At 44.0% G+C, this 27,526-nt stretch overlaps 1 protein-coding gene across 1 annotated transcript in view; it reads right to left on the bottom strand.

The window, feature by feature from the left end:
- LOC140465750 (uncharacterized) overlaps positions 1 to 27,526 on the bottom strand; it is a 111,532-nt gene that overhangs the window by 23,262 nt on the left and 60,744 nt on the right. The window contains exons 10-21 of the mRNA XM_072561454.1: positions 26,939 to 27,001; positions 25,349 to 25,384; positions 22,999 to 23,049; positions 20,623 to 20,718; positions 18,525 to 18,560; positions 16,911 to 16,973; positions 15,315 to 15,416; positions 13,567 to 13,611; positions 10,459 to 10,527; positions 7,213 to 7,302; positions 7,087 to 7,128; positions 5,485 to 5,509 (exon numbers count right to left, since the gene is read on the bottom strand). Coding sequence (XP_072417555.1) covers positions 5,485 to 5,509; positions 7,087 to 7,128; positions 7,213 to 7,302; positions 10,459 to 10,527; positions 13,567 to 13,611; positions 15,315 to 15,416; positions 16,911 to 16,973; positions 18,525 to 18,560; positions 20,623 to 20,718; positions 22,999 to 23,049; positions 25,349 to 25,384; positions 26,939 to 27,001 — 718 coding nt within the window. The remainder of the gene's footprint in view (positions 1 to 5,484; positions 5,510 to 7,086; positions 7,129 to 7,212; positions 7,303 to 10,458; positions 10,528 to 13,566; positions 13,612 to 15,314; positions 15,417 to 16,910; positions 16,974 to 18,524; positions 18,561 to 20,622; positions 20,719 to 22,998; positions 23,050 to 25,348; positions 25,385 to 26,938; positions 27,002 to 27,526) is intronic.

The raw sequence follows: 27,526 nt of genomic DNA, 5'->3' as shown, positions 1-27,526 counted from the left end.
AGCAAGTATTGCTTTCCATTTTTATATGAGCTGACACCTTTACTTTCAAAATCATATGTTGTAGAAATTCAAGATTAACTATTGATCCTTGAACTTGGTACTTGAATCATTGGAAACAATAGTTGGTGGATGAAAGCATTTAAGGAGTGCTGTATATTTTCAGACGTTTTATACATTTTCCTACATTTTCAACATTATAGATTTGCCAAAACAAGGAGATGACTTCTTCCAAACTTATCCCATTTCTGGATTTGAAATTAACACCCATTGGGATTTTTATCCAAGGTATAGTCAATGGTGTCAATTCTGACTGCCTTCAGCTGTTCCCCCAAGTTCTGGAATTCCCTCCTTAAACATGTCTTTCCTTCTTAAAGATGCTTCTTTAAAGCCTATCTTGTTGCCCAAGATTTTGGTCACCTCCCCTGATAATTACTTGTTTGGATCAGTTTCAACTTCTGTGCTCAAATGCCCCTGGGAGGCCATGCAGGGACTAAGTAAGTGCAAGTTTTTGTTGTTGCTAACAGCCTCCAGCAGCCACCTTCCCACCTCAACAACATCGAGTGACGTGATTGGCTCTATTTCGAAAGTGGCCTGTTGTTAGGTGTCCAAAGCATCTGCCAGGTTCAGGGAACAGGCTCTTTCACATGAAAAGTAATTTGTAATAAAGCATGGACAGGATTCCAATAAGGATTTTATGTCACTGTTGTGACTGTAATGAGGTCAGCCAACTGCACCTCACATAGTATAGGAGTTCACTAATTGGGCTGTTAATCTGGTACAATCAGGGAGCCCAGGCTGACAGGTTAAAAAAAAGCAGTCGCCGCAGGGTGTGGAGTGCCTTCCAACTCTATTTTGATTTAACCCCTGCCCTCCCCTTCACTGTTTGATCACACAGCATTGCCCCTTGATGTGAAGGGCAGTGCTTGTCACTGGCCACTTGGGTGTTTTTCTATCTTCCTGGTGGTGGAAATTGAATAAAGATTCGTACACCTTGTGTCTCTCACTGTGTCTCACACCTGCACACACACACCATGGGTGCTGGGGGAAAAAAATAATAATAAGCACTACCGCAGTTAGGCGGGAGTGTGGGGGTATATTAAAAAAACAAAAAAAAGAGAGAAAAAAAAGCAAAAAAAAAAGCAGTGTCAGAAATTTTGGCACTCTGAGAGCTGGCTCTGAACAGGCAGTACCACCTCTGTGCACTCATTTCAGTGAGGACCAGCTCGTTCCTATACACTACAGGCTTTAACCAGATTCATGGATACAGAACCATCAAAGTCATAGAGGTTTTACAGCACAAAAAGAGGCCCTTCAGCCCATTGCGTCCATGCCAGTGACTGACTGGCTTGCTAAACTATTACCTCTGACTCTCAAGGGCAATTGTTAAACAAGAAGGGTCGTTATGACAACTACTGAGACTAGGGAATTCATTGAATCTGAAGGTTGCATGAGACATACTCGAGGTGGCTGGGAGAACTTGACTCATCACTGCCACAAGATGAATGTGCATTTTAAAAATGGTCAGCCAGGACTATTCATAAATAGCACAATATCCGATTATGATGGGTGATTCTGTCTTTAATAACAGGGTCAATCTTGAATTAAGTTTAAGAAAGCGTTATTCCCTTCCAACTGCCGAACCGATAATGTGGAGAAGCGGGTGTCGGTCTGGGGTGGAAAAAGTTTATTTGGAAGCACCAGCTTTCGGAGCACCCCCACTCAGGTGAGTGACCAGTCAAAAGAGCAGCGCTCCGAAAGCTAATGCTTCCAAATAAACCTGTTGGACTATAACCTGGCGTTGTGTGATTTTTAACTAATACCATTAAAGCTATCTGGATCCTGATCATCTGGACTTCCCCTTTTGAATCTTGTATGAGAATTCCAGATCCTTGGGTTCTGGATCACGGGGCCGTCACTGGACTGCCACTGGAGGCAGTTCAAAAGAGATTCACTCGGCAGATTCCTGGCGTGAGGGATGTGACTTATCAAGAAGGGCTAAATAGGTTAGTCCTTTACATATTAGAGTTAGGAAGAATGAGGGGTGATCTTATCGAAACATGCAAGATTTTATGTGCATCTGACTGGGCAGGATGTTGAGAAGGTGTTTCTACAAGTCACGGAATCTCAAACTAGAGGATATAGTTACAGAATACGGGGACACTCATATGGAGGTGCAAAGGAAATTCTTCCCCCAGAGGGTAGTGGAGGTCTGGAAGTCTCTGCTGCAGAGTTGTGGAAGCTAGATCACTAACAGTATTAGAAGAAGTGAAAGATCTTCTTTTAAAAAATCAGGGAATTGACAACTGTGCTGAGCTGGCACAAAAGAGGAATTGAGGACCGGGGCAGATTGGCCTCATTCCTGTTGACCAGGACAGCAGCTTGAGGGGCTGAATGGCCACCTTCTGTTCCTATTTCTTACAGAATTCAGCCTTAAGACTGCAAGTGGTTTTCTTAATTAGAATATTATTATTATTATGAAATGCATAAGTAACTGTTGTCTGCAATGAGAATTGACACTTAGGGGCAGCACAGTGGCTCTGTGGTTAGCACTGCTGCCTCACAGTGCCAGTGACCTTGGTCCGATTCCAGCCTCGGTCGACTGTCTGTGTGGAGTTTGCACATTCTCCCCGTGTCTGTGTGGGTTTCCTCCGGGTGCTCCGCTTTCCTTCCACAGTCTAAAGATGTGCAGGTTTGGTGGAGTGGCCATGCTACATTGCCAGTAGTGTCCAGGGATATGCAGGCTAAGTGGATTAGTCATGGGAAATGTAGGATTAGATTAGATTAGATTAGATTACTTACAGTGTGGAAACAGGCCCTTCGGCCCAACAAGTCCACACCTCCCCGCTGAAGCGCAACCCACCCATACCCCTACATCTACCCCTTACCTAACACTACGGGCAATTTAGCATGGCCAATTCACCTGACCTGCACATCTTTGGACTGTGGGAGGAAACCGGAGCACCCGGAGGAAACCCACGCAGACACGGGGAGAACGTGCAAACTCCACACAGTCAGTCGCCTGAGGCGGGAATTGAACCCAGGTCTCTGGTGCTGTGAGGCAGCAGTGCTAACCACTGTGCCACCGTGCCGTCCCCTTATGGGGATGGAATTGGGACTGGGTGGGATGCTCCTTGGAGTGTCAGTATGGATTCTATGGGCCAAATGCCTTGCTTCCACACTGCAGGGATTCTATGAATTCTTTACAGTTCCCAATGTCTCTTCTATGAGACATTCTACTCTTTATTGCCGAAGTTCCCATTAAACCATCTTCTGGGATTTCTTGTTAATGATTGCTGCTCAAGAGAAGTGCCACAGATTGGGATTAAGCCTCGTCAGGGACACAGTTCCTTGAACAAGGACTGAAACAAATGCAGAAGCAACAAAAAGCCTGACAGATTGAAAACTACAGATTTAACTAGTAACTGTTCCAAGGACTTACTTTCTGGGATTTGTTTCAATTCTTTTGTGAAAGACGACTGAGGTAAAGTTTTAATTAACTACAAAAGACGGGCGCCTAAAATTGTAACAAATTGCCATTATGAGAAGCTAAAAATCCAGCCAGATTTTTGCAGAGTAAGGAAGACTCTGTTGAGCTTTCAAAATGAAAGGCAGTAGCCAGATTCTGAAGGCCTTCCCTCATTTGTGACCGATTAATGTTTTTGCTGGACTGGGTGAAGGGGGAGGGTGCTTTGCTCAGCAGCGATATTTAAACTGAGTCATGATTTCAAACCAATCCCATTTTGGTTGTTGTAAGATATGTAATCTAGAGGACCGAGTCACGAGTCAGTGAGATATAGTAAATATTCATCTCAAAGGGCTGACATACCATCTGTTTAAGTGTTGTGATCTGAAGTTCTTTAAACTCCCCCACTCATTAAACTTGAATAAAAGTCTTAAAATGACACCGAGAGTTGAAAACAAAACTCCCTTGCACAGAGCTTGACTGGACAAGTAACCTGTTATAGTTTAAAAAAAATACATTGACAATTGACTGTACAGTTTCAGCAGAACTGTTTGTTAAAAGTTCCTCAGGACTGTTATTACACTGTACATTATGAACACTTCGCTGAGTTTCAAAACCAACAATTATCTCAGCAGGGCATTCTGAGTTCACAGTTTGATTATCGGTTAAATGAGGCTCGTAAAGGATTAGCTGTCTTTGGTGTGGGGGTCTGATTAGAAAGGTTTGTTCTTATGAAAGATTAACCACAGGTTGTTCTGCTATAATGCGCATAATGGGGATGTTGTTTCTAAAGCACAAACTTTTAAAACGTGTGTTGGCGATTATGTCATCAACGCTTTAAGCGCTGTTTCCCTAGCGTGAATTTTCTATAATGCAGAGTTGCACAAGAACGCAACCATCACATTATAGAATTACTGTCTGGATTTGAAGAGATTTAAAAGCTTTGAATTAGATTTTTGAAGGGGAGTTTATTTTTCCATTACCAAGTGTATCGGCATTAGAGTTGTATTAGGTTGTTAGCACTTCATTGCTTTTAGTCTCCACATAGCTCCTAAGGTCTTCCTGTTGGACAATGGGCTATGGAGGTGACACGGGTATGAGAGGACATGAGAAGATGATGAGGTGGGTGCAGACATGAGTAGGCATGGAACTAGCATGGGGTTGTAAGGAGCATGGGGGTATGTAGGAAGGGTGTGAAGATGTGAGAGGTAAGGGCTGGAGTGGCTGTGTATCTAAAACTATGGTTCCCAACCTAATTCTGGTGTAGCTCAATTTTAATGCGACACACAGCGCAATGCCAGAGTGAGAATTTGAGGTAGGGTAGGGGGAGGGAGGTTGAGTGGGATGGGCATTCAAACAGCATGGACACAGGCACAGAAACAAAACTCAGGCACCACACATTTTGTATGCTATGTAGGTGTTAGTGAAAGGACCTCAAAGCTCAGTGGATTAGTCCTCATCCACAGGTAAATAATATTATGCACGTTTAAAGAGGCCTTGTAGCCAATCCTGGAACTATTGAATCCAGGTCTTCCTCACAAAATCACCAGAGCTGCCTCAGAGTTCCCCAGCCTCACATTCGACTTATGACCCTACTGAGGGTCATGTCCCATAGTTGGGAATCCGTGATCTAAAGCTACCAGGACCAAATTCCAGAGAATCTCTGCATGTCTTCAAACCCCAGGAGAAGGTGAGGACTGCAGGTGCTGGAGATCAGAGTCGCGAGTGTGTGGCTGGAAAAGCCCAGCAGGTCAGGCAGCATCCGAGAAGCGCTTACCCTGAAACATCGATTCTTCTGCCCCTCGAATGCTGCTTGACCTGCAGTGCTTTTCCAGCAACACATGTCTTCAAACCAGCCCACCTTGGCACTGACCCATCTCAGTGACTTCCTAAAGTCTGCTGCATGGGTCGATGGGGCAGACTCGATTCCCCTGCTCCCGTCTACCTGGGGCAAAAACTGGGACCGCGCCACACATTTTCCAATTTCAGTGCAATTACATTTCTACAACATGTGCAGATACCTGGGCTCCTGATGTCTTGATTCACCTGCCGAAAGAAACAAGTCAAATTATTGAAGGTGACAAAAGCGCGAGCTGTGAAGCTGCTGGTCAGCAATGCATGAAAATGAGCTAACACCCAAAATCTTCCCAATCCATCCCCATCTGTACTCACTCCCAGGTTAGTAGGGTGCAAATCCTAGCAAGGCATGTGATAGAATTTAAATTCCACTCGTAAGACCTGGAATCCAAAGCTAGTCCCTATATCAGTGACCAAGAAACCATTGTTATCTATTGCAAAAAACACACCTGGTTTGTTCATGCCCTTTAGGATGGGTATATGAATAGGAAGGGTTCAGAGGGATATGGGCCAAATGTGGGCAAATGGGACTAGGTCACACATCCAGATGGGATGAGTTGGACCGAAGGGTCTGTTTCCGTGCTGTACGTCTCTATGACACTAGTGAAGCAGGGACCACACTAGTTTCTAAGTGTGTGACAGGTTTTGCAACTAGTGCTTTTAAATATCTCTGCAATCACAAAATGCCCTCATCATGTTTACCCAAGCTTCTAGTACATTCTGTGGCATCTGAGTCAACTTTACTTTAGCTCTGAGTCAACACTCAGGCTTAATCAATCAAGAATCAAGGTCACAGTCACACCCAGGACTAACAAATGCAATCGTCAGTTTGTGCAGGACAGAATATGACCTCACCTCAAGTCCACCTTCCCACATTATCCCCAAGATTCCCTTCGTGGTCAAAATTTAACAACCTTTGGCTTAAATTTGGTGAATGACTGAACGTTCTCAGTTCTCTCGGGCAGAGGATTCCAAAGATTCACAACCCTGTGTTGAAAGAAAATTCTTCCGACCTTAGACTTGAACATTGGATGGTTGTTCCGGGTAGTTTATAAATCCCTGCAGTGCAGAATGAGGCCATTGAGCCCATCAAGGTTGTACTGACCCTCTGAGGAGCATCCCATCCCTATAATCCTACATTTACCCTGATTAATCCACCTCCCTGCACACAATGGAACAATTAAGCACAGTCAATCCACCTAACCTGCACATTGTTGGACTGTAGGAGTAAACCGGAGCACCTGGAGGAAACCCACACAGACACGAGGAGCATGTGACTCCACACAGTCACCTGAAGCTGGAATCGAACCTGGGTCCCTGGCACTGTGAGGCAGCAGGGCTAACCACGGAGCCACCGTGCCACCCAGCGTATTGGGAATCTGAAGGTTGACGAGTACATTCCAGTCGGTCTGAATTAGCTACATTGAACAAGGCTCTTGATGAGCATTAATTGGTTTGGCCAATGGCATTTCCTAGCCCTGAACTCCCTCTTTCCACACCCCTCAAAATAGTGGCGCTGCCACTGATGAGATGAAACTAGCCCCAAACCCATTCCCGTATTCCTGGACAGTCTCTGGTTTCTTTGACCTACTACGTCAATCAAATAGAGAGACAAGGAAAATTGCAATGCCACCCCTTCTCCCCCATCCCCCGCCCCCACCCTACCAAGTGCATTGAAAACCCTTCGTCCTTTGCACTCACTACGAAATATATCATTCTGAAGTAAATGACACCTTACACCATGCCAATTAAAAAAAAATACTTGCAGGTATTTTGCAGTGAGGTCTCGGAGGAACAGGGAAAATTCTCTGCAAACACAATAAAGTAGTAAGCCTTAGTTAAACAGAAAGACAATGCTGAATGAAAATGATTCAGTTACTGAATGAGCCTACATTATAGTAAAACAATCCTGGAATTCCTGGAGATCCTGGTGGTCCTGGAGGTCCTGGAATACCAGGAACACCTGGAGTACCTGGGAGTCCCTAAAATGGAAGGAAAAAAGGGATATTTTAGGCAAAAAGAACATAAGCTTGAAATCATCAAAATGCTTGAGAGTGGATCACTTTTGCCTTCCTCATGTTTTGATAACACTTCCAGCTCAGATCCGGTATAAATGAGATGCATATAAAGCTTCAATCAACATCATTCTGATATTTAGCCTCAATTATATTTTACTTGACTGATTTACACATAGAGTGATGCAGTGATTAAATTTAGTTTCTAAATGTGTGACAGATTTCGTAACCAGTGTTTTTAAATATTTCTGCAATCACAAAACATCCGCATCATGCTTATCCAAGCTTCTAGAATATTCTGTGGTGTCTGTTTCCTTTAGCTCTGAGTCAGCATCCACACTTCACCAATCAAGCACAGTGAGTATAGATTAGTTTCCAGGCTCTCCTAATCAAACACAGAGACATTAAATTATTGAATATCATGTGCAGTAAGCTCTACTCTACTCTCTGGTCTTCCAGAGATCTGTTGAGTTGTCAACTCTGTCCTTGACACTGGTATTTGTCTCAATGAACACATATATATTCCAAAAAGGTAACACAATATCAGTGATTGTGAGAAGATTTTTATCGAGAGATTTCCATCCCAGCAGATTGGGATGAAGTAATATTCTGGTAGTGTATGGGTTTTTTAAAAAAATTCCATATTTTTCCCACTAACAATGGTGTTTGTTAAAGTTTGTTTCCACTGGCACTAGTTGACATCTTGCCCAAGTATCGATTTTACAGAATCACAGCACAGTTTTAGATAATAATCCAATTCCCTTTTTCACAATTCAATGGAAATTGTCTCCACCATATTTTCAGTAAGCACATTCCACTTGCTGTGTGAAAATGTTTCTCCTCCTGTCTCCACTGCTTCCTCTCCCAATTACCTTAAGTTTGTGCCCTCCGGGTTTTCGATCCTGCCAACAATGGGAACAGTTTTTGCCTATCCCCTGTGTCCACTTCCCTCAGGAGTTTTGGGCTTCATTCAGAGATCTTACAGACAGGAGGATGGGAGTTCTGAGCCTATCTCTGGTGATGGAGCCTACTGAGCCCCCAGCATCACACTGTATGTGAAGGCTATTCTACTATAGAAGTCATCATTGCTTACCATCCCCAATCCCAACTATTCAATGCCCATGAATGCGCACACTCTCTAATGTGCATTGAGCAAATAAAACAATGTAATTCATCTGTGGTGGTGTGGTCCTCATATTAGACCCTGTTAAAGATGATACAGTTATTGGCTGGCATCTTATGGAGTCCAGGGGAATGCTGGGAGGCAGCGTGGTACAAAATGATAAGGGGTTACTATGCCACTGGTATTTAGAATAGAATAGAATCCCCCCCAGTGTGGAAACAGACCCTTCCGCCCAACAAGTCCACACCAACCTTCCAAAGAGTATCCCAACCTAAACCTATTCCCCTACCCTATGACACTACATTTACCCCAGACTAATGCACATAACTAACACATCCCTGAACACTATGGGCAATTTAGCACAGTCAATTCACCTCACCTCACCACCGTGGAAGGAATCCAGAGCACCCAGAGGAAGCCCACGCAGACCCGGGGGGAATGTGCAAATTCCACACAGACAATCGCCCGAGGCGGGAATCGAACCTGGGTCCCTAGTGCTGTGAGGCAGCAGTGCTAACCACTGAGCTACTATGCCACCCTATTTGTGTGCAGGCACCTAGCCATGTAAGGAGACAGCCAGGTTTTCCTTTTCGACTCCCCATGGACTCGGGGTTGAGAGGTACAGGATAGTCTTGCCAGTTGGGTAGCCATGCCTCATAGTGTGCCCCCACAGTGTCAAGTGCAATCTTTGTCAGATGACCCCTTCCTTTTCCCTCAGGTTCGAAACCTTCCCCCCCCCACCTCGCTCGCCAGGATCTGCCCGATTGGTCTCAGTGATCCCCAATCTCCTTGCACTTGGGGATTCCTTGGTGAACACTGGAGTCCCAGGAACTGCAGTCCCAGGAGTGGCCACCACCTGAGGTGGCGCCACTGGGCTAGAAATGCTGCTGCCTCTCTGATTAGCTGGCAGCTCCTGGGTGGGGGATGGGGGATGGGAAAGTTGGAGAATATCCTGCTTCCACGGGAAGGGGAGGTAACAACGGTGGTCAAGAAGCTGCTTGATGAACTCAAAATTCATTTGGGGTTTCCGTGGCAGTTGGAGAAGGGGTAGACTCCAATTTTCCAGTTGCTGGATGAAACCATCGTCTCTGTGTAAAATGCCAGCTCTCACATCACAATGAGTGAGGTACGGGATATAGCAGCAACGTGTTTAGGGTTAGAGGGTTCCTGATTCCTTTTGGCTCTGTTTCTGTAATTTCTGCTGTTTCTCTCTAAGTTCGGTTTTGTAATCAAATGTGTAACCAAAATGGCGCCGGTTACATTGGTGGAGGCAAGATAGCGCCGGAGAATGGGTGACCTTCGTTCCAGCTGTGTTGATGTGGCAGAGGGACATGTGCCTGACCACCAGGCCTATGGCCCATGATGGAGCACTTCACAAGAAGGACTGTAAGGTTAGAGAATTTCTTTATTCCTTCATTTTTTTTTCTTTATATTCTGTGTTTTGGTTCATTTTTCTGTGCTTTAAGATGGTGCCGCAGAGTGGCAACACTGTACAACACTTTCCACTGTACTTTATAACAAGATACACAAAACAATAAATAAATTAATGGGCCAAACGCAGGCAAATGGGACTAGTTCGGTTTGGGAAACTCGTCGGCATAAATGAATTGGGCTGAAGGGTCTGTTTCTGTGCAGCATGACTCTAATAAACAAACGATATAATACTTCTACATGAACTGCTGATGCCTCAAACACTTGTCTCGAAATTCACAACACAGACAGACTGGACAATATTGACTGACTTTTTCCGAATTCCAACATGCCGTGGCCAGCAATGATTCATTGATTGTTTTCCATGCTAAGATCAATTTGCTTTGACAATTGACAAAGGGGATTGAAATTGAAACTTTCTGGGCCACCGAGCCTGGTGCTGATATCTGAAACACAGCTGAAGCCGGCTTTGAAAAGTTTAGGTTCTAAAGTGATCTTTTGTCACCACCAACTTCCCTGAGCTTTATTGCACATCAACTCGGTGTCAAGGGTGTGGCATATCGACTCACACACGGAACCGCTCCATGTTCTCCTGAAACACCCGGCTCTCCCTTCTCTCCTTTCAGTCCAGGACGCCCCTGTGAGCACAAAGAGGGAACGGTCAAGAAAAACCCCAAAGAGCAAAATATTGCGGAAACCTGGACTAAAGGCAGTAAATTGTGACAATGCTTAGCATGGCAGGCAGCGTCTGTGGAAAGAGAGACAGGCACCAGGTCTTCCTACCCTAGTGGTGGCAGTGAGTGGGGCAACTAGACTAATCATCCAAAAGCTCAGGTTAATGTTCTGAGACATTCAATTCTGGTCTCACTCCTGTAGGAAGGATGTTGTGAAGCTTGAAAGGGTGCAGAAAAGATTTACAAGGATGTTGTCAGGGTTGGAGGGTTTGAGTTATGGGGAGAAGCTGAAATAGGCTGGGGCTGTTTTCTCTGGAGCGTTGGAGGCTGAGGGGGGCATGGATTGGGTGAATAGCCAAGGTCTTTTCCCCAGGCTAGGGGAAGTCGAAAACTAGAGGGTGTAAGTTGAAGGTGAGGGGGGAAATATACAAAAGAGACCTAAGGGACAGCTTTTTCATATGCAGGGTGGTGCATGTATGGAATGAGCTGCCAGAGGAAGTGGTGGAGGCTGGTACAATTACAACATTTAAAAGGCATCTGGATGGGTATATGATTAGGAAGGGTTTAGAGGGATATGGGCCAATGGGACTAGATTAATTTAGGATATCTGGTTGGCATGGATGATTTGGACTGAAGGGTATATTTCTGAGCTATACACCTCTATGACTGTATTACTCTATGATTTGTGAAGAGACCTTTCCAGGGTCAGGTTTACCATTGCTGTTTCTGGGGGTTGGGGGGGAGGGGGGTAAGTTGAGACTGAGTGCCCTGTCTGGTTCCATTCCTTACATTAAGCTTTGATACAACTACGTGGCTTGCTTGGTTACTTTAAAGGGCAGTCAAGGGTCAATCACATTTGCTGTGGATCTGGACCAGTTACAGTCAGCAGATTCCTTTCTTAAAGCACTTGATTGACTCAGACTGCTCTGTACGACAATGGGAACCATTATGCCAGCTTTCCAATCTCAGGATTTTGAATTGGATTCAAATTTCACCATCTGCCCTGATGAGATTTGAACCTGTGGCCTTAAAATTTTAACCTGGGGCTCTGGAGTACAGAGACAATACCATTACATTACCGCCTTGCTCTTTTGGAGAGTAGCTTACATAAAGGAAGATAACAGATAGTCACTAAGAAATCTAATGGTTTAAACCAAAGAACAATACAGCACAGGAAAAGGCCCTTCGGCCCAACAAAACTGCACCAACACATGATGTCTTTCTAACCTAAAACCCTATTGCCTCTACCTGGTCTGTATCCCTCTATTCCCTCCCTATCATTTATCTGTCTTGGTGCCTCTTAAATATTGCTATTGTACCCCCCTCCACCACCTCCTCTGGCAGTATATTCCAGGTACTTACCAGCCTCTGTGTAAAAAACCTGCCTCTCACATCTCTTTTACACTTATCACCTTTTACCTTAAACTCACATCCCCCAGTAAGTGACATTTCTATCCTAGGAAAAAGACTCTGATGACCCATTCTATCCACACCTCTCATCATTTTGTAAGCTTCTATCAGGTCACTCTTTATCCTTCAACTGTCAAGTGAAAATAAACCAAGTTTGTCCAATCTCTCCTCATAGGTAAAAGCTTCCAGACCAAGTAACATCCTGGTAAACCATTTCTGTACCCTCTCCAAAGCCTCCATATCTTTCTGGTAGTGTGGTGACCAGAACTGTACACAATATTCCAAATGTGGCTGAATTAAAGTTCTATATGGCTGCCAATTTTTCATTCCCCAAAGCACTGAAGGCAAGTGTGCCAGATGCCATCTTGACCAAGTTCTCTACTTGTGTGGCCACTTTCAGTGAACTTTGGACCTGAATGCCTAGATCCTTCTGGACAGAGGAACCTTGATTATCCGAACGACATGGGAGAAGAGTATTATTTTTGGATAACCGAATGTTCGGATAATCAAATGCCGGATAACACAGTTTAGCCAAGCATCAGGACCTTGCCACCTTGTGTGGATAATCTGAAATTCGGATAATCGAATGCTGGATAATTGAGGTTCTTCTGTATATTGATACTACTAAGGATTCTGTCATTTACTGTATTCTTCTCCCCTGCATTAGATTTCCCAAAATGCATCTGTCTGGATTAAACTCCATCTGCCATTTCCCTGCCAAGTCTCCAGCCGATCTATATCCTGTTGTATCCTCTGGCAATCCTCCTCACTATCTGCAGCTCACCCAATCTTTCTGGCATCTACAAATTTACTATTCAGGCCACCTACAGTCTCCTCCAAATCATTTATATATATTACAAACAACAGGGGTCCCAGCACTGGTCCCTATGGAACACCACTACGGTCACTGATCTCCAATCTGAAAAATACCCTTCCACTGCTACTCTCTGTCTTCTATGCTAAGCCAATTCTGTACCCATCTTACCAACTCACTTCAGATCCCATGTGACTACACCCTTTTTTGTATCAGCCTGCCATGAGGAACCTTGTCAAAGGCCTTGCTAAAGCCCATACAGACAACATCTACTGCTCTGCCCTCATCAGTCATCTGTGTCACTTCCTCAATTGTGAGACATGACCTTCCCTTCACGAAGCCATGTTGCTTATTACTAATAAATCCATAGTTTTCCAAATGTGAATAAAACCTACCCCTGGCTATTTTCCAGTCCTCTGCGACCTCTCCTCAATGAAAGAAACCTGAAGAAATTTCTTTACTGAGTGAATGGTAAGGAGAGGGGTAGCGAAATGAATATTTAACATGTGGTTAAAGGGAAATTAGACAAGGATACAATGGTGGAGGATATTGAGGATTATGGGAATAGTGTTTGATGAGGTAATTGGGAAGAAGCTTCAATGGAACAACAGAACTGGCAGAGACCAGGTGGGCCTGTTTCTGGTGTAATTCTATATTCCATCCTTTGGCACCTGTGTACCAGCAAACCAAACTGGCACTTCTAATTTTCAGGAACATATTAGCTAAGGATTTGAGGTGAATACAGGAGAAGTTAATTGGATGGGTAGTGGATCACTCACCGGTCTTCCAGGTGGGCCCAACTCTCCCCTCAGTTGCTCCAACATCTGCAACAAAACCGAAAAGAGAAAGAATCACTGTCAATATTTTCCGAACTGATTTAAATCATCTACTGAGACAACTTAGTATTCTAACAGGTCTGACCCATGAGTACATTAATGCCTGTTCTGCACCCAGTGATTGACTGCTGAGTTATTTGCGATTTGGAGATGCCGATGTTGGACTGGGGTGCCCAAAGTTAAAAATCACACAACGCAGAATTTGAGCTACAGGGAGAGATTGAATAGACTGGGGCTGTTTTCCCTGAAGTGTTGAAGACTAAGGGGTGACCTTATAGAATCATGAGGGGCATGGATAGGATAAATAGACAAAGTCTTTTCCCTGGGGTCGGGGAGTCCAGAACTAGAAGGCATAGGTTTATGGTGAGAGGGGAAAGATATAAAAGAGACTGAAGAGGGCAACTTTTTCACGCAGAGCGTGGTATGTGTATGGAATGAGGTGCCAGCGAAAGTGGTGGCGGCTGGTACAATTGTAACATTTAAAGGGCATCTGAATGGGTATATGAATAGGAAGGGTTTGGAGGGATATGGGCTGGGTGCTGGCAGGTGGGACTAGATTGGGTTAGGATATCTCATCGGCATGGACAAGTTGGACCGAAGGGTCTGTTTCCATGCTGTACATCTCTATGACTCTATGACCAGATTATAGTCCAACAGGTTTATTTGGAAGCACTAACTTTCGGAGCACTGCTCCTTCATCAGGTGATTGTGGAGAATAAGATTGTAAGAGACAGAATTTATAGCAAAAAAACTATAAATTGTTTGCTATAAATTCTGTATCTTATAATGTTATTCTCCACAACCACCTGATGAAGGAGCAGCGCTCCGAAAGCTAGATATATTTACCAACATTTTTGGGTTAAGGATACCTCAGGAATCCTTTTCGAACCTTTTTGATGGAATAAAAAAAGACTGCATCTCACTTGAGTTTATTTCTCAATGTGCAAACCAAGGTGGAGGGGGTTAAGGGCACGAATTTGACACCCTCCATTTCACTATCACTAAAAGCAATTCATAAACGAGAGACAAAGTTAAACTCACTAAACTCTTAGCTCAGGTCTGCGCCTTAGTGCCCCAATTCACAAGAACATTTTTGAGCACACAACTGCAGCGTTTCCCCACTGCAGCCTCTCTTAGTGAGTCTGGCCAATCATAAATAAGCTCCGCACTGACCCTCCCGCTACCTACGTTGCTTAAACTTTTCATTTATTCTTTCCCGGGATGAAGATGTAACTGGGTGGTCCACCTGCCCTTAGACTGAGTGGCTTACTGGGCCATTTCAGAGGGCACCAACTGCATTATTATAAGTCTGGAGTCACATGTAGGCCTGGCTGGTTATGGATGGTAGATTTCTCCCCCTAAAGTCAACCAGGCTTTTAAAACAATTGATGATAATTTCATGACCGTCGTCACTAAGACTAGTTTTCAATTCCACAACATAGGAACTGAATTCATCTCCACTCTGCCAAGATGGGATTCAAACCTCTGTTCCCAGAACTTTAGCTGAGACCTCTGGATTGCTACACAAGTGACTGTCTTCCTCCAAAGTGTACTTTACTTAAACTTTCAAACTTAAATTTGTTTCATGTAAGTGTTTACTAAGAGAAAAACCTATCAATCCAACAGACTTTGAACCAAGCCTGGAACGCGACAGAAATGCTGGTTCCTGAGCTGTGTCAGCATTCATTTACCTGATCAGACGAAATGTCAAACAACTGGGAGCTGGCTGGTCCTGGGGGTCCCGGGGGGCCCTGGGGCCCTGGCAGACAGACACATTCCTGATCACAGACACCCTGTCACATGGAGCATGAAGAGAACAGAAAAAAAAGAAACACATTTACTTCATTCAAGAGATGGAAGAATATCTTTAGAATTCGTTGTTTGATGAGAAGTCAGTCTGACTGGCAAGAGCAGCATTTTATTAACTGTTCCTAATCGCTCATAAAGGAAGCACTTTGCTCAGCCATTTCAGAAGGCAGTTAATACTGTAGTCAACTATATTACAGTACACCAGAAATCACATTTAGGCCAAATCAGGTAAGGAACATCAAGTTCCTTCTCCAAAGCACGTGAGTGAACTACGGGACAACCTTGATTATCTGAACGAGGCAGGCGGGGGGGTATTTTGTGCGGATAATCGATTGCTCGGATAACTGATCTGATCGTAAACAAACAGCAATTTATGACTGACGGCTATCCGTCAATGCAGGCCATCATGCCTTTTAACTGATAACTGAATGCTGAGTTGCCTAATGCCATTTTTACGGGCCCTTGAAATTTTGTTTGGATAATCCAAAATTTGGATAATTGATGTTCAGATAACCGAGGTTGTCCAGTATATCAGTAAGTTCGTCGTCACCATCACTGAGACTAGCTTTCAATTCTAGATTTTGATTCATTAAATTCTATTTTCATGATCTGATGGGATTTGAACCCATATCTCCAGAACATTAGCCTAGACCTCCAAATTGGTGACATGTTATGGATCAGACCAAATCCACTCACTTAGGCTTTTGTGTTCACGATGTGAACTCTCTGCACAGCACAGTCAGTTGTAGTTGGTTCCACTCTTGTCTCTGACTCACAAGGTTCTGAGGGCAAGTTCTACTCCAGCTTTTGTGTTTAAAAAATCTACGGTGACATACCCAGTCAGTACTGAGGAGTGCTGCAGAGTTAAATAAAGCAGTTACCTAGACATTACCACATTACTGTTAATGGGGCCTTCCTGTGTGTAAATTGGCTGCGACATTTCCTTTAACACAACAGTAGCTACCCTTAAAGAATACTTCATAAGCTCTGAAGGGGCATTCGGTGGTTGTGAAAAATGCTATTCAAAGATTTTCTTTCTATTGTGTTGGTGACACCAGAGCTTTTCAGACCAGGCTAACAAATGGATTGATATAGCTGGTGAGGATTACACTTCTGAAGATGCTGGCGATCAGAGTCAAAGAGTATGGTGCTGGAAAAGCACAGCAGGTCAGGCAGCATCCATGGAGCAGGAGAGTCGACGTTTCAAGCATAAGCTCTTCATCAACATTCCTGATGAAGAGCTTATGCCCGAAACGTCGACTCTCCTGCTCCTCGGATGCTGCCTGACCTGCTGTGCTTTTCCAGCACCACACTTTTTGTCTGGAAAGAAAGAAACACAATCTGAGCTTTTGGAACCTGACGGAATATTGTCACTCATTTTTGGGACACCAGCTATTCAGTGGGCTGTATCGGAGATCAGCAGTTTGGAAGATAAAGCCATGAAGCTGAAATGAAAATCTGGAGAACGTCATACTGACCAAGGGCCCGGGTGCTCCAACAGGGCCTGGAAGTCCTGGAGGACCAGCAGGTCCAGGGAAACCCTAAAGTTGAGAGACAGAAAGAGGAGATTTTGATTTATCAGACAGAGAGTCAAATGTTTCAACGTATAGCAGCAACTGGTGTATTTCACTAACAAGTGCTCTCGAGTCATACCATCACAGAGATATACAGCATGGAGGCAGACCCTTCTGTCCAACTCGTCTATGCCTAGTCCTATTTGCCAGCATTTGGTCCATGTTCCTCTAAATCCTTCCTATTCATACACCCATCCAGATGCTTTTTAAACGGTGTAACTGTACCAGCCTCCACCACTTCCTCTGGCAGCTCATTCCATACACGCACCACCCTCTGCGTGAAAAAGTTGCCCCTCAGGTCCCTTTTAAATCATTCCCCTCTCACCCGAAATCTGTGCCCTCTAGTTTTGGACTCGACTTATTGACTTACCCTATCCATGCCCCTCTATAAGGTCACCCCTCAGCCTCCGACACTCCAGGGAAAACAACCCCAGCCTATCCAACCTCTACTATAGCTCAAACCCTCCAACCTTGGCAACATCCTTATAAATCTTTTCTAAATCCTTTCAAGTTTCACAACATCCTTTCTATGCAAGGAGACGAGAATTGCGTGCAGTATTCCAATAGTGGCCTAACCAAAGCCCTATACAGCTGCAACATGACCTCCCAACTCCTATGTTCAATGCACTGACCAATAAAGGCAAGCATACTAAATGCCTTCTTTGCTATCCGATCTACTGTGTCACTCAGTTCAGTGAAAACACTGTTGTTTCTGGGTCAGAAGGTTGTAAATTCAATTCCCACTGCATGGTCTGAGCACAGAATCTAGGTCAGTCTTTCAATATGCAGTGCTGAGGGAGTTCCGCATTGTCATTCATTGACATTAACCCAAAGTCCCATCTGCCCCTTTATAGAATCATAGAGTCAGAGAGATGCACAGCATGGAAACAGACCCTTCTGTCCAACTCGTCCATGCCGACCAGATATCCCAACTCAATCTAGTCCCACCTGCCAGCACCCAGCCCATATCCCTCCAAACCCTTCCTATTCATATACCCATCCAGATGCCTTTTAAATATTGCAATTGTACCAGCTTCCACCACTTACTCTGGCAGCTCATTCCATACATGTACCACCCTTTGCATGAAAAAATTGCTCCTTGTGTCTCTTTCATATTTTTTTCCTCTCACCCTAATCCCTCTAGTTCTGGTCTGCCCCACCCCGGTGAAAATACCTTGTCTATTTATCCTATCCGTGCCCCTCATGATTTTACAAACCTCTATAAGGTCACCCCTCAGCCTCCAACGCTCCGGGGAAAACAGCCCCAGCCTTTTCAACCTCTGTCTATAGCTCAAATCCTCCAACCCTGGCAATATCCTTGTAAATCTTTTCTGAACCCTTTCAAGTTTCATAACATCTTTCCGATAGGAAGGAGTCCAGAATTGCACGTAATATTCCAACAGTAGTATAACCAATGTCCTGTTCAGGAAATGTAACGGATCCAATGATTTGTTACTCAAATGAAGATTGATCAGGAAGTTTTCCTGTTATCTGAATGAGTACCAAAAGAAAAATTACCTCTTCACCTGGACGACCTGGGTCACCTTTTTCACCCTATAACCAAATAAAAAGAACAGCCATTACAAACTCAACAGACCCATTGGGATTGAGAGACTCCTGCTGGCTGACCATTCAGGAATCAATAACTCATTCAAAAAGAAACAAGAGATTCTCTCCTCCAATTCTTCTTCCACAGTCTTTGGTTGACTCTCGTGCAGTCTCAGTGTTAGTCACACTCCCATGAGTAACACGCAGTGGAGGAATAAGCTTCAGAATTTTGTATCAGCCTGTGGATGCCATAGTTTAAAAATATCCTTCCCCTCCATCACCAACACTCAGTGGGTGATGTGAACAAGAGGTAATGACAGCGCTCATCACGGCCCCTTCCACAGTACCCTTCAACCTCATGACCTTTTCCACTGAGAAGGACAAGGGTAGCTAATACTTTCAAACAACTCCATCTGCAAGTTCCCTTCCAAGCCACTGACCGTCCTGACTGGCTCCATGTTCCTGTTCATTCATTGTCGCTCAGTCAAAATTCCCTAACAACACAGTGAGGGTGTTCCAATATCCCAAAGACTGCAGAGGGTCAAGAAGATGGCTCATCACCACTTTCCCAAGTGCAATTAAGGAAAGACCAACAAAGGATGACCACACCAGAAATGCCCACAAACCTTAGAAACCTTGGTCTTTTAGGTTAGAGTAGATCCCCTACAGTATGGAAACAGGCCCTTTGGCCCAAAACGTCCACACCGACCCTCCAAAGAACAACCCAACCGACCCTATATTTACCCCTGCCTAATACACCTAACACTATTATTTAGCATGGCCAATTCACCTGATGTGTACATCTTTAGAATGTGGATGGAAACTAGAGTACCCAGAGGAAACCCACGCAGACAAGGGGAGAATGTGCAAACTCCACACAGACAGTTGCCCGAGACTGGAATTGAACTCAGGTCCCTGGTGCTGTGAGGCCACTGTGCCACCCCTTGAGTATAAATGAAAGCCAAGGACATAATCAGCACATTGTGGCTAAGCTGGTTCTGTGTACAACATAGGCTCCAGGAAAATATTACACTGTCCTTGCCAAATGGGGTTACACTAACTACTGGGTGAGAGCAATGCCAACTGGGCCAAAAAGGTGGCATCCTGTTTACCACCTCCTGCCAATGCTCTGCCTGCAGTGACTTTGGGGTAGACTGGGTAACTAGTGAGCAGTTGTAACTGGTAAGAGCACACTTGAATTGATAGTGTGGGGTTCTGCACTCTATGTAGGTCCTCAATTGAATATGTAAGTACCAATGAGAAGAACATGTACTGCTGGATATACATGAAAGGGACTTCTAGAGGTCAGCCTTCAGAGCACTGACTCACTTTGTGCGGAGTCAGGGAGAAGGTACACATTCCTCTTGTCGTCTCTAGAACTTCCTTCCCTTATCTGCCATCTCCAGGACAACCCACCCCACTCCCATGGTGACTGTAAGGTTCTGCTTCTGGCTTGGCTCTGGAGCGAAGGTGCTGGATTTTCTGTTCCAGTGCTCCGTCCCACTATACCACATGCACACACACACATAGACACACACAAATATATACATACACACACATATACAGACACACAGACAGATACACACACACATATACATACACACAGACACATGGACACACACACACACACACACACACATACTGTCTTTCTCTCTCTCTCTCTCTGCAATCATTGGCTGCTTTCCAAAGATAATGTCATGGCGGTTGATCACAGAGTTAGTTCCGGCCTCTCTCACTGACGGTGCGATTGCTCTGCCCATTGTCTGTTTGATTTGCCCTCAAAAAGAAAGAACCAGCAGCTCCAACATTTTTGTCAGATGAAACTGAGCACTTCAGGTAAGACAGGATGAGGAAAGGATACACAGAGAAGACACACTGGAGAGGTTTTGTGTTTCTCCTGGCTGGTGGCTACAGACAGTTAGCATAGGTCCTCGATGGAGACTGAAAACTTGTCAGGTTGGCCACAGTGATGGTCCATTTAACTGAGAGTACTGGAGAGCTGCGAGGAACGAAATAACATTTCATAGTGGGAAGATGTTCTTATAAGGAAGTAGTGACTTAAACTTACCTTTTCACCACTAATGGTGTAACCTTGACAAGGAAACTCTGACCCATCTTGACATCGTGGTGTTGGACCGGGAGGTCCAATGTCACCTTTTTCACCCTGTTAACATCGAAAAGAAACGTCAGATAATTTCCAACAGTGCGAATCCAAGGTGCAGCTTAGCCAGCTGCAGGCTGTGCCTGTACTAGTTATAGTTGAGAAACTTGTGCACAAATCTAAGCTGACTCAGATTTAGTCCAGTGTGGTTTCAAGGGAGTGCTGTTTTTGGGAGAAATGTTGTCCTCTCGATCAGATGTCAAGCCAAAGTTCTGTCTGCTCTCTCAGGTAGATGTAAATGATCTTATGAAGCTATTTCAAAGCATAACACTGCAGTTCTGCCCACAGTCCTCGCTAATACTTACCCATCAACCTGTCAGTAATATTGAAAAAACTTTTCTGCTAACTTATGTTTGTTGTGCCATGCCACTATTGTGGTGTCTAATGAGTTAACGCTTTCCTTGTGCGTTGTGGCTTAAATTGGACAGGGGGTTGATAATTGAGGATGTTGATGAATTCTTCCAACTCTGCCTCTGTTTGAGTTCAAGCACTGCATGTGTGAACACAAAGGATTGTTACTACACAACTGAACCACCTAATACTTAGCTTGTGAGAATGAAAAGCAGCCCCTGAAAATCAAAAAATAGTTCTCTCAAGAAAATCTTAAGAACATCCCTTGCAAAAACTAATTTGAATACGGGTCAGGGTCAGAGAAGTAGAGCTATTTACACAATATGAACAACCAAGTTATATGTAATTGTCTGACAAAGCTATAATTGCAAACCTGGGTTTGTGATGGTCTTTATAAATAGAGGCATATACAATGGAACCCCCCATTATCCGGCATTCGATTATCTGAATTTCGGATTATCCAGCAAGATCGCACGGTCCCGATTCTTGGCTAGACATGTTATCCGGCATTCGACTATCCGGAATTCAATTAGTCAAATGAAATACTCCCCACCCATGTCCTTCAGATAATCGGGGTACCTCTGTAATCCAAAAGTGAAGAGGTTTGCTGAACTTATGGAAAGTACTTTGACCTCACTGTAGCTATGGTCTCTGATTCTGAGCACCAGAAGGATGTGAAGAAACTTCACAAGAAATTGACAGGAATAAGTTTTACTATTCGGGATTATGGAGAAGCTGGTGTTGTTGTCCTTACAGGTTTGATGGTGATCAAATTATGAAAAGTTAAAATAAATATAAACTAAATCAAAAATGTTTCCAATGGCTGAAGCTCAACAATAATGTGACTTTCCAAGTTAATGGATGAACAAACCCGATACAATATGAGGAAAAATGTTGACACGAAGAGTGTTTAGGATTTGGAATGCACTTCTTCCCTAATACTGAGGTGAATACAGAATCAAAGCTGTGCTCAAAGCAAAATGGGATAAATATTTGAAATAAAACAGAAAGAATGGGTGGGGTTCGACAAGTTGGTAGAGCTTGACTTCTCTTGGAGAGAGTTGGTGTAAACCCGACGGGCTGAATGGGTCACTGTTGTATTCTGTAGGATCCACATTGTGAAGCCGTCGGGAGTTAAAGGAAGGAGCGTGACAAAGGGCCTAGAAACAGGAGAAGCAGCATGACTCATCGTTTCTCTCCCCGGCCCTGGTACCCGGTACTACACAGACTGTGGGCTAAGAAGGCAGCTTACCCTCACCTACTCCTGGGCAATTAGGGATGGGCATTAAATACCAGCCCTGCCAGAGATACCCACATCCAGTAAAAGACTGAACCAAAACGACATTCCTTAACAAGAAGAAATACCTTCAATACCACCAGCTGAGAGTATTCTGTAGAAACTTGATTATCTGAACGAGACGGGCGGGGGAGTATTTTGTTTGAATAATTGATTGTTCGGATACTCAATCTGATTGTAAACAAGCAGTAATTTATGATGCCAGTTATCCAAACATTTCTCGGTTATGCACGCCACAATGCCGTTTAACTGATAACTGAATGCTGATTTGCCTAATGCTGTTTTTACGGGACCTTGAGATCTTGTTTGGGTAATCCGAAATTCAGATAATTGATGTTTGGACAATTGAGGTTGTACTGTATTTATCATAAAGCATGAGTTCTTTATCTTTATTATGTAAGAATTGAGCATCTATTATTCTGTCTGTACAAATGCTCTCTGCTGTACACTACTCTCTGCAAAATCACTCCTCGGTTACCACAGAATGATCAGCCCTGTGAAGGTTATCGGTATAACAGTTCCCAATATTGACAATCCTCAGTATCCAATGATTCTGAACAAACCAATCCCTAATACTCCTTACTAATTACACTTGAACATCTCGTACTGTTCACTATCTAAACCATCAACATTACCTTTGCTCCGGGATAGCTAACCCCTGGCCATCCTCGCTGCCCTTCTTCACCCTGGACAAACAGAAAGATCAGACAATTCACTTGTTATAAAATTCAGAAACAAGCTAATAGTGGGAAGAAACTTACCCCTCACCACCCCAACACCCCCGCACCACCCCCCCCCCCCCCACCCCCCACCCACCATATAGATGACTGAAAGGTCTAGATTGCTGCAGCTTGTAGATCAGTGCAGTATACAGATCACTGGGCTCACTGATCATCGTACTATTCACTGCAGCTTATACATTGTGGGGCATATAAATCACTACAGAGTATACATCTCTGCAGCTTATGGATTGTTGCAGTTATAGATAGCTATAGCTATAGAATGTTGTGGCTTATAGGTTGCTGCAGCATATAATTGCTGCAGCTTACAGATCACTGTAATGTACAGATAACTGCATTGTATAGATTGCCACAGCTTAAAAATTGCAGCAGCATTTGGATCATCGTAGTGTATAGATCACGGCATTGTATAGATGGCTGCAGTGTATAGATCACCATGGTGTATAGATTACTGCAGTGTATAGACCACTGAAGCATATGGGTCCCTGCAGCATATAGATCGGTGTATAGATCACTGTGGTGTATAATAGACTGCATTGTATAGATTACTGCAGTGCATTTATCACCATGGCATATAGATCTCTGCAGCATATAGATCAGTGTATAGACCACTATGACATATAGATTGCTGCAGTGTATTGATCACTGTGACATATAGATTGCAGCATCGTATAGATCACTGTAATGTATAGATTGTGGCAGTGTATAGATCACTGTGACGTATAGATTGCTGAAGTGGAGTGAGAGCAGAGTGAGACTCTGTCTCTCAGTGGCAGGAAATGAACAGTGCAAGGCAGAGCCAGAGTTGCCCACAAAGGAGGCAGGAACCCTAGGACCCAGCTATCTCAGGGGCATTGGCAGGGGAGCACTTTCCAACTGAGGGTGGGTGGGAGAGAGATGGGATTGAATTGGAGGTTTCAAAGCATGTACAGGCAGGAAGAGGAGGGGGAAAATGTCTCCTGGGGGGGGGGGGCCTTCCCATGATGGGGGAAGGGCGTCTTCCAACTTAGCACCCACTTCCTACTCACTGCTTTAAAACTTTGAAGAAAAACAGTTGACCTCCCTTGACCTACACCAAACGTGCGATATCACGGGCAGGGTAATATTAGCGTCAAATAAAAGCAAAATACGGCAATAGCTGGGAATCTGAAACAAAGACAAAAATTGTTGGAGGAACTCAGCATGTCTGGCAGTACTTGTGGAGAGAGACAAAGCAGAGTTAACGTTTAACATCCAGTGACCCTTCTTCAGAACAGTCCTTCAGCTCTGAAGAAAAGCCATCTTGGACACAAAACATTACCTCTACTTCTTGCTGCACAAATGCTGTCAGACCTGCTGAGTTTTTCCAGCATTTTCTGTCATTGTTTACATACTGGCACCAATGGATCCTCACTTATTTATTTACTTATAAGGTGAATGGACTGCACTGATTCTCTGTAATGATATAGGTTCACACACAGGTCGGTTAGGAAAAACCATGAACAACAACCCAAATCAAACCTGGAAACAAGCACACTGATTGGACCGGAGCTCCAATCTAAAGCACACAAGATGAGTTGGAAGAGTTTGTGTTGCTTGGTGTGTTTTTTTCGTCCTGGTTACCTGCAGTCCCCAACCAAAACCCACACGCTAGGGCAGGGGGGCATGTAATGTTCAGCCCAGTGTTACAGAGGCAATAGGAAGTTTAATAAAAAAAGACATGTTTTTGGGTTCGACAGGGAACACACATTTGAGAGCTGGATAACTGACCCCAGGAATTGGCACATGTACGGGGTTAACTGCCCCATATTTGCTGGTGACCATTTACCTTTTGCTGGGGCCAGTATTGTGCTGGTTGAGAGAATTTGCTCCAAAATCCAGCCTGAATCTGGGGTTCAGTAATACTGCCTTTAAGAACATGGCACTGTCAGGTCTTAGCAATAAATTGGGCCCACCCAGGGTCTTGGAAAGGGGTCCCTTCTCCAGCATCTCCTCAAAATAATTTATCAGCTACAAATTACATTGCTATAGCACCTTAAGCAAAGTAAAACATCCCATATTGCTTCACAGAAGTCTAATTAAGAAGAAAAGTCCCAATCGTTGGCAGGCAATGGCTAGAGTAAGAGAACTACACCTGTAATTCATTTTTATTTTAGTACAAACTGCACCTATTGAGACTTTTTTTTCCTGATGTTCAGAATTCTAATTTCCATTCTATAATTTAATGATAAACAGTTTATATCTCAGAATGAACGTGAATACTGACCTTGGGCCCTCTATCCCCTTTGTCTCCTTTTTGTCCCTATAGAAATAAGTTAAATATGAATTCATCAGTGTAATTCTATACAACAAAACTTTTATTGACACAAAGTCGCCACAGTCATACCAGACTATAAGGCTGTTTTCTTTAGAGAGAGAAAGAGAGATGACTGATGTTGGTCTAATCTGAGGGTTTATGTGCATGAGGTGTGTGTGTGTTGTTTTTGAGGTGTGTGAGAGGTGTGTGTGTGTGTTTGAGGTGTGTACGAGAATGGTGTGTGTGGTGTGTTTGAGATGTGTATGAGAATGATGTGTGTGTGTGGTGTTTCTAAGGTGTATGTGAGGTGTATATGTGTGTGCTTGAGGTGTGTGTGTGAGAATGATGTATGTGTGGTGTGTTTGAGATGTGTGTATGGTGCATGTGAGATGTGTGCATGTGGGTGTCTGTGAGGTGTGTGTGTGTTTGAGGTGTGTGTGAGAATGAATAAATGTGAGGTGCTGCATTTTGGGAAAGCAAATCTTAGCAGGACTTCTACACTTAATGGTAAAGTCTTAGGGAGTGTTGCTGAACACAGAGACCTTGGAGGCAGGTTCATAGCTCCTTGAAAGTGGAGTCATAGGTAGATAGGATAGTGAAGAAGGCGTTTGGTTTACTTTCCTTTATTGGTCAGAGTATTGAGTGCAGGGGTTGGGAGGTCATGTTGCTTCTGTACAGGACATTGGTTAGGCCACTGTTGGAATATTGCGTGCAATTCTGGTCTCCCTCCTATCGGAAAGATGTTGTGAAACTTGAAAGGGTTCAGAAAAGATTTACAAGGATGTTGCCAGGGTTGGAGGATCTGAGCTACAGGAAGAGGTTGAACAAGCTGGGACTGTTTTCCCTGGAGCGTCGGAGGCTGAGGGGTGACGTTATAGAGGTTTACAAAATTAGGAGGGGCATGGAAAGGGTAAATAGACAAAGTCTTTTCCCTGGGGTCGGGAAGTCCAGAACTAGAGGGCATAGGTTTAGGGTGAGAGGGGAAAGATATAAAAGAGACCTAAGGGGCAACTTTTTCACGCAGAGGGTGGTACGTGTATGGAATGAGCTGCCAGAGGATGTGATGGAGGCTGGTACAATTGCAACATTTAAGAGGCATCTGGATGGGTATATGAATAGGAAGGGTTTGGAGGGATATGGGCTGGGTGCTGGCAAGTGGGACTAGATTGGGTTGGGATATCTGGTCGGCATGGACAGGTTGGACCAAAGGGTCTGTTTCCATGCTGTACATCTCACTGACTCTATGTGTGGTGTATTTGAGATGTGTGTGTGATGCGTGTGAGATGTGTGCATGTGGGTGTCTGTGAGGTGTGTGTGGTGTGTTTGAGGTGTGTGCGAGATGTGTGTGTGTGTGTGTGTGTGTGTGTGTGTGAGATGTGTGTGTGTGTGTGTGTGTGTGTGTGTGTGAACACTTGCACTGATTTGCATGATGCTGCATTGGAATTTGTGACTGGGATTTTGGTGAAATTTATTGATTTCTGCACTGAGGTCAGAGATGAAAAAACATTGTCTACACATCAACATCTACATCACTTCAATCTTATAGCATGTGACACTGACCGGAGGTCCTGCTGGTCCACGTGGTCCTGAATGTCCTGGTAAACCAGTCTCACCCGGTAAGCCCTGGAATAGTAGAAGAGGGATTAATTGCAGCAGACAGAGGGAGATTATACCAGGGCTGTGTTTGAAGTCAAGGGACAGAGAAGGAGCTGCAGTTAATGTTGACGCTAAAAGAGCAAAGAGGGGAATTTTAGATATATTAATCATCAGGAGATAATGTTGCATATGCAATTTCAGGACCTTGAGATTTAAACAGGGCACTCTTAAATCAGTGAATTTCTATTGGATTAGACTTTGACCAAAACCAGTAGATGGCACCATTGGGCAACAAAGCTGACAGTTTCCAAGTGTACTGTTCACAAGTCAAAATGTCCTGAAATGTGGTTCACTGTACGACAGGTCAGACTTGTTGAGAAATTGTTTGTTACGTTTTGTATAAAATCAAGGCTGAAGATAAATTTTAATCAAAACAGTTTGTGGCCAATGTTACTTACAGTCCAACTTGTAGAGGCTAGGAGGTATAGTTAGTAAGTTTGCAGTTGACACCAAGAAAGGTTACCTCAGAGTATAACAGGATCTTGGATCAGA

This window comes from Chiloscyllium punctatum, chromosome 42 (assembly GCF_047496795.1).
Source record: "Chiloscyllium punctatum isolate Juve2018m chromosome 42, sChiPun1.3, whole genome shotgun sequence".
Classification (NCBI taxonomy): domain Eukaryota; kingdom Metazoa; phylum Chordata; class Chondrichthyes; order Orectolobiformes; family Hemiscylliidae; genus Chiloscyllium; species Chiloscyllium punctatum.
Note: the sequence above shows the minus strand (reverse complement) of the source record. Positions and strands in the feature narration are given on the sequence as shown.